The following is a 21,631-nucleotide window of genomic DNA, read 5'->3' on the forward strand; positions in this document are numbered from 1 at the left end:
AACAGAGCGAGACCCTGTCACAAAAAACAATAACAAAAACCCCAAAAAGCTGAAAGTTTAATAACCAGAATTTATCCTCCATTATTATGTCAGCTGAATTATTCATATTTGAATTACCTTAGGATGTTAGTTATAATTTATAATGACAATTACAAATTTGTATATTGTAATTAATATAATCATACTCAGATTGATACTTTTATGCATTCATTATAACTTTAAAATATAATAAATTCTTCAGTATGTAAAAAGAGTCATGGGAAGACTAAAAAATTATGAGTGTTCTTATATTTTATTAAATAATTATGACACAGAAATGACAGCCAAAATATTTATTATTACTTTAATACACCACTTAAAATCTCTGACCTAAAACAAATTTTTGAGCCACTGGAAAAATGAACTTCCTCACAGAAATATTTAATGTTATCCAAAGAATACTCTATTTTAAAAATAACTCCATTTATTACTTTAAAAGATGCACAGTGCTGCTTTTATACATTAAAATAAAATTTGATAAGATCAACAACATCAGGTAACTATATGTTAATATTTTGAACTAACATTTTAAATGTAGACTGATGACATGTTTTACTTAAGCTTAAAGAATCAATGTTTCCTTTTGTGAAGATGGCTTTAGTTGCCATTTGAGTCTACTGGTTTTTTAGGAATAGAGCTGCTCCACACTGTATCCACTGGTCTTGGTTGCCCCCACATGGGACATCAATGTTGGTAACCACACGATCCCTTTCAGCACTTGTGTAAACAGGCAAAGAGATGCACTCATCTGGGGAATATGGACCACATGCATCCTGTTTAAAATATAACATGTTATAAAATATAGCAGTACACTTTTTGGAAACAGATTATTAGACAACCAAGGAAACAAACATATTAATATTTTATTATGAAAAGTTTTAAAGATTAATATGATAAACGCCTATCATCTCCCTGCAACAAAATGAAATACATGGCCTATCATGTTTTATTTACAACCTCTCCCCAGCCCCAAATATTGGAGTATTTTGAACAGCACCTTACAATTATAAAATTTCACCTATAAATATTTACATATATATGTCTATAAATAAACTATAACCATTGTAAGTATTATCACACAGGATAAAATTACCAATAATTCTTTAATATTACCACACATACATTATCTCCTGTTTTAAAGAGTTTTTCTGTTAGAATCATAATTTAAATAAAGCCTATGCTTTGCAGTTTGTTGAAATGTCTCTTAAGTCTCCCAAATCTAAGTTTTTCCTCCTCTTTTCCTAGTAATTTATTTGCGGAAGAAACTATACCAAATATAGTTTTGTATAAAATACAGTTTGATATAAAAGCCCACATTCTGACTTTTTAAAGTTACATTCCCTTGGTATCACATTGGTCTGTCTCCTTGTATTCCTAATAACTGGATCTAGAGGTGAGCTCAGACTCAATTTTTGGAAAATACTGCATAGATGGTACTGGATATTTCTATCAAGCAGCGTATGTGTGGTTGACTCTCTTTTTTGGCTATTAGAGGCCATTGATAATCATTTTTCATTCAAGATTACACACGGGGTAATCTAATTCTGTCATTCCTTCTTCATTTCCAAGCACAAATATATCTATAAAGAGAAATTTCTACTTACCAATTTTTTATTACCATGAGGTGCAGTTCATATACGAAAAGGAAAATTGCTTCTTTCCCTTTATGTGTTTTCAAAACAATGAATGTTTCCTAATATACTCTAAAGGTGACCAATGACCACCACTCCTTTTAAAAAATGGCATTATGAACTGGTAGATTTAACCATATATGATGTGCTTTAATGTGACAGAGTCGCTATTGCATTTGTGTTCAAATTGCTAGTCTTTACTCAGGGGGAGCTTTTAAAGTTGGCTGCTGAGTTTTGATACGTCCCCAGTTGTCTCTTCAATAGTTTCACTGCTTTTCTAGTATGACAAATATTATTATACAAGCTCTTCTTTTATATTTCCTGCCCTAGAAATTAGTCATTAATTGGATGATTCCTGGTTCCTTTCAAGAGAAATGGTATTAGAGACCATAATTTGGGTGCTAGGAATAATTAATCATTTTCATTCTATGATGTTTCAGTGACTGGAGCTTAGAAATCAGTATTTTTTTTTTTAATCATGAGTTTGTAATTGTATTTCCAATTCAAATTTAGGGTTAGCATTTTTACTGAATTTATTTGATTTTATTCAATTAATTATTACTTACTTTGCAGAGTTGGAATGGAACTTAAGAGGCAAGCTAGACCCATTCTAAAATATTAGAAAAGTGAAAAATCAGAAGCCCACAGAGAATTTACCCATGGTAACCTAGTTAGGAAGTGACAAATTTATCATAAATAATTACAGTTGACAAAACACTCTGGTATATGAATGTTTGCAACCAATGTCCCTTACTCTGTTACTTTTCAAAATAGAATACAATAGCATTTATGGAAATAAATTATTTTCAGGCCCTGGAGTACTTGTCTAGGAGCTCCTGATCCTATAGAGGTTAGTCTCCAAACATCAGTTTCCCTATTTTAAAAGGACAAATGACACTTGCCCACCTCACAGGATGTGGAAAGAATCAGATGTCATATTAAAGAGCTCCAGATATAAGTATTATTTATCCACATATCTCTAATTCTTTGAACTGCCTTTTCCTTATTTCCTACTAATTCTCAAATCAACTAGGAAAAAAAAAATCACCCTTTTGGCAGCTACTACGTCTTGAATGGTGCTATGATAGAAATAAAGTATTTTTCTTTCATAGAAAATTAAGACTTTCTACTTTTAAGCCTAAGTGGGCATTATATGAAATTTCATTATTGTTTCCAATCTTGCTCTTCCCTCTCTCTCTCTCTCTCTCACACACACAGACACACATGCGCACGCGTGCACACACACACCCCAACACCTGTTCTGACTCTTCTGGCCCTTGATATTAATCAGTGGGTCACCTGAAAAATTATTCATACCTAACATTGTTAAATCTTAACCTGATTTACATATAACAAAACATATTCTTTAGGTAGAATCATTCCCAAGTAGATAAAAACACCATCTGTCCTGAATATTTATTTATTTAACTTTAGGTGCATACTATATCTGGTATTTCTCCCCATATCATCCCTCCCCATCCTCCCCTCCCTCCCCAACCCCCAACTGTCTCTCCCCTACCCCCCCACCTCCCCCCAGTGTGTGATGCTCCTCTCTCTGAGTCCACGTGTTCTCATTGTTCAACACCCACCTATGAGTGAGACCGTGTGGTGTCTGGCTTTCTATTTTTGTGTCAGTTTGCTGAGAATGACAGTTTCCAGATTCATCCAAGTCCCTACAAAGGACATGAACTCATCGTTTTTTATGGCTGCATAGTATTCCATGGTGTATATGTACCACATTTTCTTAGTCCAGTCTATCATTGATGGGTGTTTGGGTTGGTTCCAGGTCTTTGCTATTGTACACAGGGCTGCAGTGAACATACACGTGCGTATGTCTCAATTGTAGAACGATTTACAGTTCTTTGATTATATGCCCAGTAATGGGATTGCTGGGTCAAATGGAATTTCTATTACTAGATCATTGAGAAATCACCACACTGTCTTCCACAGTGGTTGAACTAATTTACACTCCCACCAACTTTGTAAGAGTGTTCCTATTTCTCCACATCCTCTCCAGCATCTGTTGTCTCCAGATTTTTTAATGATGGCCATTCTAACTGGCATGAGATGGCATCTCAATGCGTTTTTTTTTTTTTTTTTTTTTTTTTTTTTAAGAAAGAGAAAAGGGGAGAGAGAACGGGAGTCTTGCTCTATTGCCCAGGCTGAAATGCAATCTAAAAATAGGTATTAAAAACCTCTTTTATGCTGATAATTGTACTTAACAGCACAGACAGGGAGGAATAAGAAGGGAAGAAAACAACAAACAGCCAATATTTCATTTAAATCTGTGAAATGCTATGCAAATGCTGAAGAGTGATTTACTTCCATTTACGTGGTCACTTTCAAAATAGGTGTAATGTGATACTGAAAAAAATGTATGTTCTGTGGACCTGGGGTGAAGAATTCTATAAATATTCACTGAGTTTACTTGTTCCAGGTCGGAGTTCAAATCATAAATGTCCCTGTTAATTTTCTATCTCATTGATCCGTCGAATATTAACAATGTGGTGTCAAAGTCTCCTGCTATTATTGTGCGGGAGTCCAAGTCTCTTTATAAGTCATTAAGAACTTGTCTTATGTATCTGGGTGCTCCTATATTGGGTGCATATATATTTATGATCATTAACTCCTGTTGTTACATTGATCCTTTTACCATTATGTAATGTCCTTCTTTGTTTCTTTCAGTCTTTGTTACTATTGAAGTCTATTTTGTCAGAGATGAAAGTTACAACTCCTGTTGTGTGTGTGTGGTTTTTTTTTTTTTTGCTCTCCATTTGATTGGTGAGTCTTCCTCCAACCTTTTGTTTTGAGTCTTTGTGCGTCCTTGCTTATGAGATGGATCTGGATACAGCATGCCGATGAAGTTTTCCTGAATAATATCCTGAAGAATATTTTCCAGCTTGGATTCATTCTCTTCATGACATTCTGGTATACCTATCAAATGTAAATTAGGTCTTTTCACATAGTCTCATATTTCTTGGAGATTTTGGTCATTCCTTTTTACTTTTCTTCTCTAATCTTGTCTTCTCGTTTCATTTCATTAAGTTGGTCTTTGACCTCTGATATCCTTTCTTCTTCTTGATCAATTCGAGTGTTAAAACCTGTGTGTACTTCGCGGAGTTCTTGTATTGTGTTCTTCAGTTCCATTAATTCACTTATATTCCTCTCTAAATTGTCTATTCTTGTTATGATTTCGTCAAACCTTTTTTCAAGGCTCTGAGTTTCTTCATCAATGTGGTTTTGATTTGCATTTCTCTAATGACCAGTGATGATGAGCATTTTTTCATATGTTTGTTGGCCTCATATATGTCTTCTTTTGAAAAGTGTCTGTTCATGTCCTTCACCCACTTTTGAATGGGGTTTTTTCTTCTATATCTGTTTTAGTTTTTTGTAGATTCTGGTTATTAGCCCTTTGTCATATGGGTAGATTGCAAAAATTTTTTCCCATTCTGTTGGTTGTTGATTCACTCTGATGATGGTTTATTTTGCTGTACAGAAGCTCTAAATTTTAATTATATCCCATTTGTCTATCTTAATTTTTATTGCCATTGCTTTTGGTGTTTTAGTCATGAAGTCCTTGCCGATGTCTATTTCCTGGATGGTTTTGCCTAAGTTTTCTTCTAGTGTTTTTATGGTGTATTTGTGTTTAAATCTTTAATCCATCTGGAGTTAATTTTAGTGTATGGTGACAGGTAGGTGTCCAGTTTCTGCTTTCTGCACATTGCTAGTCAGTTTTCCCAACACCATTTATTAAACATGGAGTCCTTTCCCCATTGCTGTTTTTGCTGGATTTTTCAAAGATCAGATGGTTGTAGATGTGTGGTGTTTCTTCTGGGGCCTCTGTTCTGTTCCATTGGTCTGTGTCTGTTTTGGTACCAGTACCATGCTGTTTTGATTATTGTAGCCTTGTAGTGTAATGTGAAGTCCAGCAGTATGATACCTCCAGCTTTGTTCTATTTGCTTAGGATTGTCTTGGCTATGCGGGCTGTCTTGTGATTCCATATGAAGTTTAAAGTGGCTTTTTCCAGTTTTGTGACGGTCGTTGGTAGCTTGATGGGGATGGTGTTGAATCTATAGATTACTTTGGGCAGTATGGCCCTTTTCACGATATTTATTCTTCCTATCCATGAACATGGAATGTTTTTCCATCTGTTTGTGTCCTCTCTTATTTCATTGAGCAGTGGTTTGTAGTTCTCCTTGAAGAAGTCCTTTACATCCTTTGTTAGCTGTATTCCTAGGTATTTTATTCTCTTTGTAGCAATTGTGAATGGCAGTTCGCTCATGTTTTGGCTCTCTTTAAGTCTGTTATTAGTGTGTAGGCATGTTTGTGATTTCTGCACATTGATTGTGTATCTTGAGACTTTGCTGAAGTTGCTTATCAGTTTGAGAAAATTTTGGGCTGAGATGATGGGGTCTTCTAGATATACAATCATGTCATCTGCAAATACATATAATTTGACTTCCTAATTTACTAATTGAATACACTTTATTTCTTTTTCTTGCCTGATTTCTCTGGCTAGAACTTCCAATACTATATTGAATAGGAGTGATGAGAGAGGGCATCCTTGTCTACTGCATGATTTCAAAGGGAATTCTTCCAGCTTTTGCCCATTCAGTATGATATTGGCTGTAGGTTTATCATATATAGCTTTTAACATTTTATGATATATTCCATCAATACCTAGTTTATTGAGAGTTTTTGTTATGAAGGGCTGTTGAATATTGTAGAAGGCCTTCTCTGCATCTATTGAGATAATCATGTGGTTGTTGTCTTTGGTTCCATTTATGTGATGGATTACATTTATGGATTTGCTTTTGTGGAACCAGACTTGCATCCCCGGATGAAGCCTACTTGATCATGATCAATAAGCTTCTTGATGTGCTGTTTGCTGATATTTTATTGAAGATTTTTGCGTCGATATTCATCATGGATATTGGCCTGAAGTTTTCTTTTTTAGTTGAGTCTCTGCCTGGTTTTGGTATCAGGATGATGTTGGTCTCATAAAATGAGTTAGGGAGGATTCCCTCTTTTTGTATTGTTTGATACAGTTTCAGAAGGAATGGAACAGCTCCTGTTTGTACGTCTGGTAGAATTTGGTTGTGAACCCGTCTGGACCTGGACTTTTTTTGGTTTGTAGGCTCTTGATTGCTGCCTCTACTTCAGCCCTTGTTATTGGTCTATTCAGGGTTTCAACTTCCTCCTGGTTTAGTCTTGGTAGAGTACAAGTGTCTAGGAATTTATCCATTTCTTCCTGGTTTACTGGTTTATGTGAATAGAGCTGTTTGTAGCAATCTCTGATGGTAGTTTGTATTTCTGTGGGATCAGTGGTGATATCCCCTTTATCGTTTTTTATTGCCATCTATTTGATTCTTCTCCCTTTTCTTTTTTATTAATCTGGCTAGCAGTCTATTTTGTTGGTCTTTTCAAAAAACCAGCTCCTGGATTTATTGATTTTTGGAAGGGTTTTTTGTGTCTCTGTCTCCTTCAGCACTCCTCTGATCTTAGTTATTTCTTTTCTTCTGCTAGCTTTTGAGTTTTTTTGGTCTTCCTCCTCTAGCTGTTTCAATTTTGATGATAGGGTGTCAATTTTAGATCTTTCCTTGTTTCTCATGTGGGCATTTATTGCTATAAATTTCCCTCTAGATGCTGCTTTACATGAGTCCCAGAGATTCTGGTACATTGTATCTTCATTCTGATTGGTTTCGAAGAACATCTTTATTTCTGCCTTCATTTCATTGTTTATCCAGTTGACACTCAGAAGCATGTTGTTCAGTTTCCACGTGGTTGTGCAGGTTTGAGTGTGTTTCTTAATCCTGAGTTCTAGTCTGATTGTGCTGTGGTCTGATAGACTGTTATCATTTCCATTCTTTTGCATTTGCTGAGGAGTGATTTGCTTCCAATTATGTGGTCCATTTTAGAGTAAGTGCAATGTGGTGCTGAGAAGAATGTATATTCTGTGGATTTGGGGTGGAGCATTCTGTATATGCCTATTAGATTCTCTTGGTCCAGCTCTGCATTCAAGTCCTGGATATCCTTGTTAATTTTCTGTCTCAATCTAATATTGACAGTGGAGTGTTGAAGTCTCCCACTATTATTGTGTGGGAGTCTAAATCTCATTTTAGGTCATTAAGAATTTGCTTTATGTATCTGGGTGCTCCTGTGTTGCGTATATATTTAGGATAGTTAGCTCTTCTTGTTGTACTGATCTTTTTACCATTATGTAGTGTCCTTTGTCTCTCTTGATCTTTGTTGGTTTGAAGTCCATTTGACTAGGATTGCCACCCCTGCTTTTTTTTTTGTTCTCCATTTGCTGGGTAAATCTTCTTCCATCCCTTTCTTTTGAGTCTATGTGTGTCTTTGTAAGTGAGATGGGTTTCCTGAATGTAGCACACTGATGGGTTTTGACTTTTTATCCAGTTTGCCAGTCTGTGTCTTTTGATTGGGGCATTTAGGCCATTTACATTCTATGTTATTATTGTTATGTGTGAATTTGATCCTGCATTTTGTTACTGGCTGTTTTTCTTTCCCATTAGTTGACTCATTTTCTTCATTGCATTTTTGGTCTTTGCCCACTGGTTTGCTTTTGCAGTGACTGGTACTAGTTCCTTTCTGTGCTTAGTGTTTCTTTCAGGAGCTCTTGTAGGGCAGGTCTGGTGGTGACAAAATCTCTCAATAATTGCTTGTCCATAAAGTATTTTATTTTTCCTTCACTTATGAAGCTTAGTTTGGCTGGACATGAGATTCTGGGTTGAAAGTTCTTTCCTTTAAGGATGTTGAATATTGGACCCCACTCTCTTCTGTCTTGTAGGGTTTCTGCTGAGAGATCTGCTGTGAGTCTGATTGGCTTCCCTCTGTGGGTGACCTGACCTTTCTCTCTGGCTGCTCTTAACATTTTTCCTTCATTTTAACCCTGGTGAATCTGACAGTTATGTCCCTTGGGGTTGCTCTTCTTGAGGAATATATCTGTGGAGTTCTCTGTATTTCTTGAATTTGAAATTTGGACTGCCTTGCTAGGCTTGGGAAGTTCTCCTGGATAATATCCTGGAGTGTGTTTTCCAGCTTGGATTCATTCTCCCCATCATATTCAGGTACACTGATCAAGGGTAGGTTAGGTCTTTTCACATAATCCCGTATTTCTTGGGGCTTTGTTCATTTCTTTTCACTCTTTTTTCTCTTGTCTTGCCTTCTATTTCATTGAGTTGATCTTCAATCTCTGATATCCTTTCTTCTGTTTGATCAATTTGGCTATTAAAACTTGTGTTTGCTTCATGTAGTTCTCGTGCTGTGTTTTTCAGCTCCATCAAGTCATTTATATTCTTCTCTAAGCTGGTTATTCTAGTTAGCATTTCATCTAATCTTTTTTCAAGGTTTTTGGTTTCTTTGAGTTGAGTTTAGAATGTGTTCCTTTAGCTCAGAAAAGTTTGTTATTATCCACCTCTGAAGCCTGTTTCTGTCAATTCATTGCACTCCTTCTCAGTCATGATGAGATCCTGTGTTGTTGAGGAGTTGTGATCCTTTGAAGGAGAAGTGTTCTGGTCTTTGACGGTTTCATCTTTTTTGCACTGTTTTTATCCCATCTTTGTGGGTTTACCTGGCTGTGTTGTCAGGGAGCTGCTTGATGAGGTCGCTTGTCCGCCTGTGGAGGCACTACTGGGTTTCTAGGGACTCCTTCAGGTTACTAGGGAAGCTTCCTGTGTCTTTTTTGTTTATACTGGGAGATTAGGCCCGCCTCTTCCGCTGACCTGTAGGTGCTGCTGGGTTGTCAGAAAGCTGTCCCGTTGCTATGTAGGCTTCCTGTGTTTTTGTTAAAACATGTAGCCCAGTCCCACCCCTCTAATGGTGAGTTGTACCCTTCCTCCACTGGGCTGGATCATTCAGGGTTCAGCTCAGACTGTGGCACTGGCTGTGCAACCCACTAGAGTCAGAGCTTCAGCCCTCTGGGGTTTGTGGGGGAGGGTAGGGACCCACCCAGTAGCACCAGGTCGGTTCCCACTTTCAGCTTCCTCTCTCTCCAGTCATAGAGTAGGGGCCTGCCCAGCTGCTCCCGCTTACAGCTCCCTCTCTCTCTGGGCGGTGGGAGGGGGCAATAGCTCCGTCCGCAGGTTCTCCTGGCCACCTTTTGGGCTTATGTGTCTTTTTAGATCTGTGTGCCAATCCAGGACACTGTCCTGGATTATTATTCAACTCTGTGCTTGTAATTCCAGGTGCTTGACTGGCAAAGATTCCCTGTTCTGTGTATTGCTAAGGCTTTGGGGGAAGTGCTGTATCTGGATTGGAGTGCCAGAGGGGCTGAAGCCTCTGACTCGCTGGTCAGATGCACTCTCTGGGTGAAGCAACAACCCTCCCCGCCTCAGTCTGCCCTGAGTGGGCTTTGCTCACTGTCTGACCAGACCAGTTGAAATGCACCTGGTACCTCGGTTGGAGCTAAGAGATCTCTGGATTTCTGCGTCTCTCTCGCTTGGTGTTGTGCGCTGGAGTTGTATCTGTTCAGCCATTTTGGATCCCACAATCCTGTCCTGAATTTTTCTAATTATCTGTTTCCATGGATGATCTTGTGTCAGTTATTTAGCCACTCATTTAACAGCATTTTATATGCTAATGTTGTGCCTAGAATTGTAAAGACTAAGCATTTCAGTACATACACAAATAGAGAAAATAATCTCCTTTGAATTTTTACTTTAGGAAACAAAATACACACATTTCAAATACCCAGAATATTTGTTTTTAAAAATATATACACTTTAGAAAATCAAAATAAAGAAAATGCTACTCTGGAATACGTTAACCTAACAGGGATTCATGGAGAGAGTAAATTCTTAGTTGAACTTCAGAAAAAAAAATGTGGGATTTGGAATAATGAGAATTTTCAACTTTTATCAGTCACCAACTAATCTCTTCCCTCTTGTTCAATTCTGCTTAAATGGCAAAGCTTTAGGAATAAAAAACTACTGTAATTGTTATGACTCCTTAGCCAATCTTAAAAGGTAAAGCCTAGTGCAAGCATTCCTTTACGTTCTTTGGCAAAGAACAGACAAAACTCACATATTCATTGGACTGAAATGATCTGAATCTATAATTGTTTATTTTTAATCCTAGGAAATGTCTTAAATTATCTTTTTCTGACACCTGATATTTGCTTTGCTTTCCATTACTTCTATTATCAAAAATGAAATACAAATACCACAATGAAATGTTTTATAATGTTATTCCTTTCTCGTCAGGAAATTATCTCTATTATATCGATGTAAAGAAAATTTCTCTTTTAATTAGGCACTTAACAATGCTGATTATCAGCTTTGTTTTTTTGCATATTCCCTAAGTTTACTTGTTTTTGTACATATTTCCAAATACTTCCAAACCTTTTAGTTGTAGGCTTTGTTTGTTTCACAGCCAGGGTACAAATCTTTCTTACAAAACCTACAGTGTTTTAAAGCAAAACAACATAGTGGCTTCTTGATATTTTGTCACTTCTCAAAATCTCTTAAGTGGTAAATGTTACTTCTGTAAAAAAGTTAAATACACTTGCTCTTAAGTCATTAATAAATAAATGCTCACAGTAGAAGTAGGGGCAAGTATTTTTGGCATTCTCACTATTAGCACAATATTTTGTGTACATAGAAGTTCTGTGACTACTGCTTAACTGAATTAAATTTTGATGACCCAGCTCCCTCTATAATATGTTTAACAAGTGAAACCTAAGACACTATTGGGCTGAAGCATTTCAATGAAACTAAAATTTTGTTAATAACTATGAACACACCCAGTGTTCAATTAATGAAAAAAAGGAGATATATTAGGAAAACTTCAAATAATTCACATTATATTTCCTCTCAACAAAGTTTTGTGCAATTACAATTTAATAACTCAAAACCTATAAATTGTGATTACTCTAAAATGGTTGTGTTCATATACCATATTTTTATTAAAACAGAAACTGATCCAATTAGCTCTGTTCAATAAGGAGGCTAAAATTTGAAATTTTACACTCATTTGAATTAGCTTTTCATAAAAATAAAAAGCTTTAAGTGAATAAGCATCTGGAATAATTTTTCTGCTTTCCTGAGGTGTCCAAGAAAAGCCTGAATGTCTCACAACAAAATTTGCCCATGCCTTGGGTAAAATGACTTAAAAGCATACATTCTACAAATAGCAAGCAATACAGAACTATATGAAAGAAGACAATGCATTTTTTCAAAGACAAAATGGTGACTCAGTAGTCCCCTCTTATCTGTGGGGAATATGTTCCAAGGCCCCAGTGGATGCCTGAAACTGTGAATGAAGCCAACCCTATATGTATGTTTCTTCCTAAACATACATATCTAGGATAATTTATAAATTAGGTATAGTAAGATATAACAATATATCATAATAATATAGTTATGTGAATATGGTTTCTCTCAACATACCTTATTGTGCTATATTCATTTATTATTTGACTGTGGGTAACTGAAACTGCAGATACAGAGAGACTACCATGTTAGATATCACTTAGTTAACAAACAGCAAAAAGCAGGAAAAAACAAAACTAAACAATGAAAACAAAATTATTGATTACTCATGTTAGGCATTTGGCCAATTTTAATTGAATTTCATTATCACAAAACATATGAAAACAAAACATATCAGTTTATGCACAGTTCAACTTATTCTAACACATGATTTCTGAATGCCTATGAATCAAGTCAATGAATAGTTCTTTTTTTGTAAGAGGAAATGATAGGAAATCATAGTTCTAATGTACGTATGAGTAGCACAATTTAGTGATACAACTCTGGGGAAAAAAAATCTCAAAATAGAAAACAAAACAGCTTGCCACCAATGAATACTCTGAAAAACTTTGTTCTGTCAAGAATGTCTAGCTGTATTTTTAGATGTATATTGGTAAAGATATGCTTCCCTCATTTTTCAGTAATATAGTGCTAACAGCACTACTTTCATAATAAGTCCTCGAAGCAGAAAAACAATCACACTCAAAATATGTTAGTCACATATTTGTTATTTTCAAACCAGAGTGTATACAAGGCAGAGCTTTCAACACATATCTTCTGTGTTTTAACATCTATAAAAAATAATATATAGTAATTATTATTTTCCTGAGTTGCTTGTGTAAATAGTTTAGAGTTCTATTTTCTCTGAGAATAATTTTTTTCTGAAGCTGAATTGTCAATTGCCATGTGTATCAGAAGATCTAGCCTCCTGGGGTTCAGGCTGGCTCAGGACTACTGTGTTACTGTGCGGCTGATTAACTCTAAGTAGCATTCTTTACAGGAAGATAGAACAAAGGCAAACTGACTTCCTGTGGAATGCCAGAAGGGCATCACTGAGACTGGTTTTCATCATAAAAGAGTGATGACCAAGTCATACTGTGGGGAATATTAGATCCTGATGGGGTGTAGGTGCATGAGAAGGTTATATGGTAAGTAATCTTTGGGACTTCTCAGAGCTTTTGAGATAAGACTATCCAAGGAAAGGAATATTGTATTTATTAAGTTTGCTCACAGAATCAGTTTTTATGGAGAATTATTAAATAATATACAAAATCATGTTAAGAAATGCATTGGAAAAAGCTAATGCTTTCTGGGTAAAATCCTCTAGAGTTGTATCTTAATTTGAGCCAATATTTATTTAAACAAAAGCACCACACTGAGCTGGAACTGGAATAACTTTAAGAATCTGTATCATGGAGCCACTGCACTCCAGCCTGGGCGACAGAGTGAGACTCCGTCACCTGCACTTTATTTATTTTAATTTCTCCTTGAATTCGTCATTCCATTCTTGCTAATTCACAAAGTATACTGCATTTCAAATAGAGGCAATGATAGAGCTTACTCCTCCTGCCCCAGTAAAAGTCTTAGAATTTGTTGATGATATCCCTTTTTAAGTATCACCACATACTGAAACAATGTTGAAGAAGTTCTTCGATCTTCGGCAACCTAAAATGTTCTTTGAAAAATGGAGGTGCAGCCTACCTCAAAGCAATGTTGTGCAAATGACTAGGTTAGCGGGCAAGTTTCTGTTGAAATGAAGCTATTCAGGGATACTGGATATCAGATAACAGTGTGAAAATAATTTGTGAAATAACCTCTTTCTAGCCTAAAAAAGTTTAGTTACCAAAGTTCTGAATTATATTATTTCATCCAAGCTTACAAGAGAACACTGGACTTTGTGCTACAAAGCAGCTATAGGAGTAAATGGCAAAAGTAAATCTTTTTACTGGCTTATATAAATTGATGTTTGATTTTACACTGGTTTCTTCCTTCCTACTAAAAATACATTAACATGTTGACATTATTTTTCTACTGTAAATTTTGTAAAACATTACAGGCAGACATGATTGCTTTAAAAAAAAAACTTTCTTAAACAAAATAACACTTAATCAAAGCAGAAGGTGGAGAATTTAATAGTTTATACAGCGTCAGTATTTTTTTTAAATAAAAGACCTGACTAAATATTTCAGGATTTGTGGGCCATGTGGTCTCTGACACAACTACTCAGCTCTGCCACTGTGGCCTGAAATCAGCCATAGACAATATGTACACAATGGGCATGACTGTTTTCCAAATAAAGGTTCATTTATGGACACTGAAATTTGAATTTCACATAATTTTTACATGCCGTGAACTATCTCTCTTCTGCATTTTTCAACTTTTTGAAAAAAGGTAAAAGCCATTCACTGTTCATGAGCACTGTAAAAATAGGAAGTAGGCTGGATTTGGCCTATAGGCCATGGTTTTCCAAACCCTAATTTATACTGTTAGGGTAGCTCAGTACTAGGTCTAAGGTTTAAGAAACACCTGGATTTGAATCATAGTCGCCTACCTATTAGCTATATGATCTTGGGCAAGTTACATAACATTTTAAACCTCCATTTTCTACTTTAAAATGGAGATTACAATTCCTATTTCAAAAAGTTTTTAAAGGCTTAAATATCTTGTATTTGAAACACTTTGCATAGTGCTTGGTATGTAATCGGTGCAAATAAATGCTCATTATGATTGTCCAAACAAACACTAACGCTACCACCGTGAAAGTCATAAGTCATTTAACTTACCTGATTCTCTGTCTTTTCATCAGAAAAACAGAGAAAATTTGCTGTACCTAACCCCTAGGACTGTTATGAGACACAGGTATAATTGTATCTCACAGTGTGCCAATCTATTATCCACCCACTCATTGCTAGACTGATTTTCTAAAACTACAAATCTGATCTTATCATACTCCTGTTCTTGCTGCTTTAAAAAATTTTTTTAAAAATTCTTCTTTTATTTAATAGAGATGGGGTCTTGCTGTGTTGCCCAAGTCGGCCTTGAATTCGTGGGCTTAAGTGATCCTCCTGCCTTGGCTTCCCAAAGTGCTGGAATTACATACAGGTGAGAGCCACCATGCCTGGTCCTGTTCTAAATTCTTGATGGCTTCCTACTGACCACAAGGTGCTCTAAACTCCTTGGCATGGGCTACTGAGCTTATCATACTTAGTCTTGGCCTTCCTTTCTGACCACACCCCCCACCATTCTTCCATATGAACTATACACTCCAGATGTACTATACTTGAAGTTCCCAGAATATCCTAAGCTCTTTTCTACCTGTATATATTTACATATGCTCCTCCTCCTGTCTGGAATGCCTTGTTACCCTATCTTTTTTGAATTTGTCCTTAAACTCTTATTATTAAAGTTCAAGTAACAGTTCAAGAGAAGCTGCCACTTCTCTCAGTGAGGTCATCTGACTTTTCCTCATTTGTTCACACATGGTAGAGCTGAAGCCTCCCTCATCTGTCAAAGCACTTTATATAAACCTCTCTAATTGTACTAATAATTCTGAACTGTAGTAGTTTTTTTTCTTATTTGCTCCCCCAGTTGGCAGAAGACTCTGCATGAGAAATCAGTTTATCTTTGTTACCCCAGGGTTCAGCATAATATTGTACATAAAAAATCAACAATAACTTAATAATGAAAGTACTAGTAAACTAAACCCCTCTCTCTACAGTGAATGCCTCAACTAGATAGTTCACCATGACCAGTGGTGATCCTATCAATAGTTGTAACCCTCTTTTATTCAACTAAAAATACTTTTATTTTCCATATCATCCCATCAGAATTAACTAAAACACAAAAACATAAAACACTTGAGAACTAAATGAACTAAAATGAACCAAAATCTATTTACCTCTTTCAGTATCCCGATAATCTTAGGAATCCCCCTAGTAGTGTTAATTATTTTATTTCCTACTACACTAATTATACCCTCTAACAACCTAATCAACAACTGACTTTCCTCTCTTCAACAATGACTAATTCAACTTACACTAAAACAAATAATAGCAGTAGACACCATTAAAGGATGAACTTGGTCCCTTATACTTCTAGTCCTAATTACTTTCATCGTCCAAAATAATCTTCTTGGGCTCACACCCTAGGCATTTATACCAACTACTCAACTATCAATAAATTTAGGTATAGCAATCCCTCTGTGAGCAGCAACTGTGCTCATAGGACTTTGATTTAAAACAAAAGCATTCCTTGCCCATTTCTCACCCCAAGGAACACCCATCCCACTTATTCCTATATTAATTATCATTGAAACAATTAGCCTTTTTGTTCAACCAGTAGCACTAGCCGTACGGTTAACAGCCAACATCACAGCAGGTCACCTATTAATACACCTACTTGGAGATACTATGCTAACTCTTTTATCTCTCTCTCCTCTTCCACAATTACTATTATCATTATCATTCTACTGATCACCCTAGAATTAGGCGTAGCCCTAATCCAAGCCTATGTTTTTACACTTCTAGTAAGCCTCTATCTACGTGATAATTCATAATGACACACCAAACATACGCTTATCACATAGTCAACCCAAGTCCCTGACCACTAACAGGAGCTCTATCAGCCTTTCTATTAATCTCTGGCCTAATTATATGATTTCATTTCTACTATAGTCTCCTCTTTACCACAGGACTATTAGCTAGCGCACTGACAATATTTCAATGGTGATGTGATGTAGTCCGAGAGCACATATCAAGGCCACCACACCATACCCGTTCAAAAAGGTCTCCAATATGGGATAATTCTATTTTTATTTCAGAAATCTTTTTTGCTGGTTTCTTCTGAGCATTTTATCACTCTAGTTTAGCTCCAACCCCACAAACAGGAGGACATTGATCTCCTACAGGTATTTTCCCTCTTAACCCAATGGAAGTACCACTTTTAAATACAGCTGTCCTACTCACATCAGGAGTCACAATTATTTTAGCACATCACAGCCTAATAGAAGCTGATCGAGAAGAATCAGCTTAAGCACTATCCATAACCATTGCACTAGGAGTCTACTTTACCTATCTACAAATATCGGAGTATTCTGAAACTTCCTTTACTATTTCTGATGGAATTTATGGCTCCACATTCTTTATAGCTACAGGCTTTCATGGCCTCCATGTTATTATTGGAACCACTTTCCTTGCCACATGCTATATTCACCAACAATTATATCACTTCACATCCAACCACCACTTCGCCTTTGAAGCCGCCGCATGATACTGACATTTCGTAGATGTAGTATGACTATTCCTCTATATTTCTATCTACTGATGAGGATCTTATTCTCTTAGTATAAACAGTACCATTGACTTCCAATCAACAGGCCTCAAGAGAGAGAGAGAGAGTAATTAACATAGCACTAACCCTAGGAACTAATATTCTACTAGCGTTACTACTAATCACCATTACATTTTGACTCCTACAATTAAATACATATGCAGAGAAATATAACCCCTATGAATGTGGATTTGACCCTACAACCTTTGCCCACCTGCCCTTTTCTATAAAATTTTTCTTAGTCGCATTACATTTCTTCTGTTTGACCTAGAGATTGCCCTGCTATTACCTCTGCCATGAGCAACTCAAACAACTTAATGCTAACAATCAACATAGTTCTCGTTCTACTTATTGTTCTAGCATTAGGGTTAGCCTATGAATGAACTCAAAAGGGGTTAGATTGGGTCAAGTTCGTATATAGTTTAATCAAAACAAATGATTTTGACTCATTAGATTATGAGAAATCATATTTACCAAAGTGCCTTTCATCTATATTAATACCACACTAGCATATTCCATATCTTTACTAGGATTATTAATCTACCAATCTCACCTAATATTTCTACTATGTTTGGAAGGCATATTATCACTATTCATTGTAGCAGCACTCACAACCTTAAATATACATTTAATATTAATATATATAATACCTATCACCCTCCTAGTATTCGCCGCCTGAGAAGCTGCAGTAGGCCTAGCTTTATTAGTCCTAATTTCTAACCTATATGGTCTAGATTATGTGCAAAACTTAAATCTACTTCAATGTTAAAAATTATTTTACCAACAATCATGATACTTCCAATAATATGACTTTCAAAGAATTATATAATATGAATTAATATAATAACCTGCAGCCTATTAATTAGTGCTTTTACCCTCATACTCTTGTATCTACCAAATTCGTGTAACTTATCACTAATTTTCTTCTCAGACTCATTAGCATCACCTCTCCTAATCCTAACAGTCTGACTATTACCACTAATAATTTTAGCAACACAACACCTCTACAACAACCCCCTCCCACCAAAAAAACTATACATCTCAATACTAATTTTTTTTTACAAATTTCCCTAATCATAACATTTACAGCCACAGAACTAATCCTATTTTATATCCTATTCGAAACTACCCTAATCCCTACCTTAGTTATCATTACCCACTGAGGGTATCAACCAGAGCGCCTCAATGCTGGCTCTTCTTATTCTACACACTAGCAGGATCTCTTCCATTACTTATTATGCTCCTCTATCACTTAAATAGCTTAGGATCCTTAAACATAATGGCAATAATAATTAACACTAAAGAACTATTACTTTCCTGAACTAAGAATGTTATATGACCAGGGTGCACAATAGCCTTCATAGTCAAAATACTCTTATACGGACTCCATCTATGACTCCCCAAAGCCCATGTCAAAGCCGCAGTTGCTGGCTCAATAGTACTTGCAGCAGTCCTGCTAAAACTAGGTGGCTATGGCATGATACGAGTTCCCCCTATTCTTAACTTAACAGAAAAAATAAGTTACCCTTTCCTTATTTTATCTCTGTGAGGCATAGTTATAACAAGTTCTATCTGCTTATGACAAGCTGACCTAAAATCACTCATCGCCTATTCTTCTGTTAGTCATATAGTACTTGTTATCCTAGCTATCCTTATTCAAACCCCCTGAAGCTTCACTGGCACAATAATCCTAATAATTGCTCATGGACTTGCTTTATCATTTTGCCTAGCAAATTCAAACTACGAACGAATTCACAGCCGAACTATAATATTCACCCGAGGTCTCCAAACACTATTCCCACTCCTAGCCCTCTGATGACTCCTAGCAAACCTTGTCAATCTCGCCTTACCTCCAACTATCAACCTACTATGAGAGCTATTTACAATTTTAGCCTCCTTCTCCTGATTCAACTTTACTATTATATTCACAAGATTCAATGTACTAATTACAGCCCTATACTCACTACATATATTTACTTCAACACAGCGAGGGCCATTAACATATAGTACTAGTAATGTACTAGTACTATATGTTAATGTTATATGTACTAGTACTATATGTTAATGTTATATATGTTTTCTCTATTCACACGAGAAAACACTAATACATATGGCACCAATCCTCCTCCTCACCCTAGATCCTAAGGTGATCATAGGATTAACACCCTGTAGCTATAGTTTAACCAAAACATTAGATTGTGAATCTAATAATAGAAGTCTGTAACTTCTTAACTACCGAGAAAGTATGCAATAACTGCTAACTCATGCCCCCAAGCCTAACAGCTTGGCTTTCTCAACTTTTAATGGATAGTAATTATCCATTGGTCTTAGGAGCCAAAAACATTGGTGCAACTCCAAATAAAAGTAAAAATGCACTCTTCCATCACTCTAATAATACTAATACTCCTACTAGCATCCATCATAATTACTTTAATTAAACCCCACAAAAACCTTTTATACCCACATTATGTAAAACTAGCTATTATTTATGCCTTTACCATTAGCATCCTATCTATAATAATATTTATTTTTACAGGCCAAGAATCAATAATTTCAAACTGGCATTTAATAATGATTCAAACTACCAAACTATCACTAAACTTTAAGCTAGATTTATTTTCCATAATATTTACCCCCATAGCATTATTCGTTACCTGATCAATCATGGAGTTCTCAATATGATATGTAAGCTCAGATCCAAACATTAATCAATTCCTCAAGTATTTACTTTTCTTCTCACAATACTAATTCTAATCACCACTAACAATCTGTTTCAACTTTTTATTGAATGAGAAGGAATAGGAATTATATCTTTTCTACTAATTAGCTGATGACACAGCCGAACAGATGCCAAAACAGCAGCCCTGCAAGCGATCCTATATAATCTCATTGGAGATATCAGCTTTCTTCTGGCAATGGCATGATTCTTTTTATACTCTAACTCATGATATTTCCAACAAATATTTATTCTTAACTCCACCCCAAACTCCTTTCCTCTAATAAGCTTCCTCCTAGCAGCAACAGGAAAATCAGCCCAACTTGGTCTCCACTCATGACTCCCCTCCGCCATAGAAGGACCCACTCCAGTTTCAGCATTACTCCACTCCAGCACAATAGTTGTTGCAGGTATTTTCCTAATTATCCACTTTCATCGCCTAATCGAAAATAATTTGCTTATTCAAACATTCATCTTATCACTAGGGGCCATTACCACCCTATTTACAGCAATCTGTGCTCTAACACAAAATGATATAAAAAAGATCGTAGCCTTTTCAACCTCAAGCCAACTAGGCCTCATAATATTAACAGTTGGCATTAATCAACCACATCTAACCTTTCTTCATATCTGTACCCATGCCTTTTTCAAAGCTATATTATTTCTATCTGCAGGATCTATTATCCACAGCCTCAACAATGAGCAAGATATTTGAAAAATAGGAGGCCTATTCAAAATTTTACCCTTCACTGCTTCCTCCCTCGTTATTGGCAGCTTTGCACTTACAGAAATGCCTTTCCTTACAGGCTTCTACTCAAAAGGCCTAATCATCGAGACCACCAACACGTCGTATACCAACGCCTGAGCCCTTACAACTACTCTCGTAGCCACCTCCCTTACAGCTGTATACAGTAGCTGCATTATTTTCTTTACTCTAATGGGACACCCTCGCTTTACAACTCTTATCTCAATGAAAATAACCCCTTACTAATAAACCCAATTAATTGCCTAGCACTGGGTAGCATTTTTGCTGGGTTTCTTATTTCTAGTTGTGTTCCTCCTGCCTCACACCCTCAAGTCACTATACCATATTACCTCAAACTTATAGCTTTAGGCGTAACTATTTTAGGGCTCCTCCTAGCAATAGAACTTAGTCTTATAACCAACAACATAACATTAAGCACCCCAGTAAAAACTTACTACTTCTCTAACATACTAGGCTTTTACTCAATCACTACTCATTGCTTTAATCCCCATTCAAGCTTAACTGCAAGTCAGAACTTTACCTCAATCTTACTAGACCAATTTTGACTAGAAAAATCCATAACAAAAATAACAACACAAACTCAAATCTCAATCTCTACAACCACATCAACATAAAAGGGCCTAATCAAGCTCTATTTTTTATCCTTCTTTATTCCACCCACTCTGGCACTACTTTTAACTATTTAGCCCCCACCCCGAGTAAGCTCAATTGTAATATGTATACCCATAAATAACGCCCAACAAGTAACTAAAACAACTCAAACACCGTAATTATATAAGGCAGCAGCACCCATAGGATCTTCACAAATTAACCCTGGTCCCTCGCCTCATAAATTATTCAACTTGCCACATTCTTATAATTAACAGTAACCTCTACCGTTTT

General features: G+C 36.1%; 1 protein-coding gene across 6 annotated transcripts in view; it reads right to left on the bottom strand.

Annotated features, from left to right (window-relative positions):
• Positions 1-269: 269 nt before the first annotated feature.
• DYNC2H1 (dynein cytoplasmic 2 heavy chain 1) overlaps positions 270-21,631 on the bottom strand; it is a 396,897-nt gene continuing 375,535 nt past the window's right edge. For all 6 annotated transcript variants that reach the window (XM_032285741.1, XM_032285742.1, XM_032285743.1 and 3 more), the window contains one exon: positions 270-812. In XM_032285741.1, coding sequence (XP_032141632.1) covers positions 654-812 — 159 coding nt within the window. In that variant the 3' untranslated portion in view covers positions 270-653. The remainder of the gene's footprint in view (positions 813-21,631) is intronic.

The sequence above is a fragment of the Sapajus apella genome, unplaced genomic scaffold, assembly GCF_009761245.1.
Source record: "Sapajus apella isolate SASKATOON/1434 unplaced genomic scaffold, GSC_monkey_1.0 scaffold16, whole genome shotgun sequence".
NCBI lineage: Eukaryota > Metazoa > Chordata > Mammalia > Primates > Cebidae > Sapajus > Sapajus apella.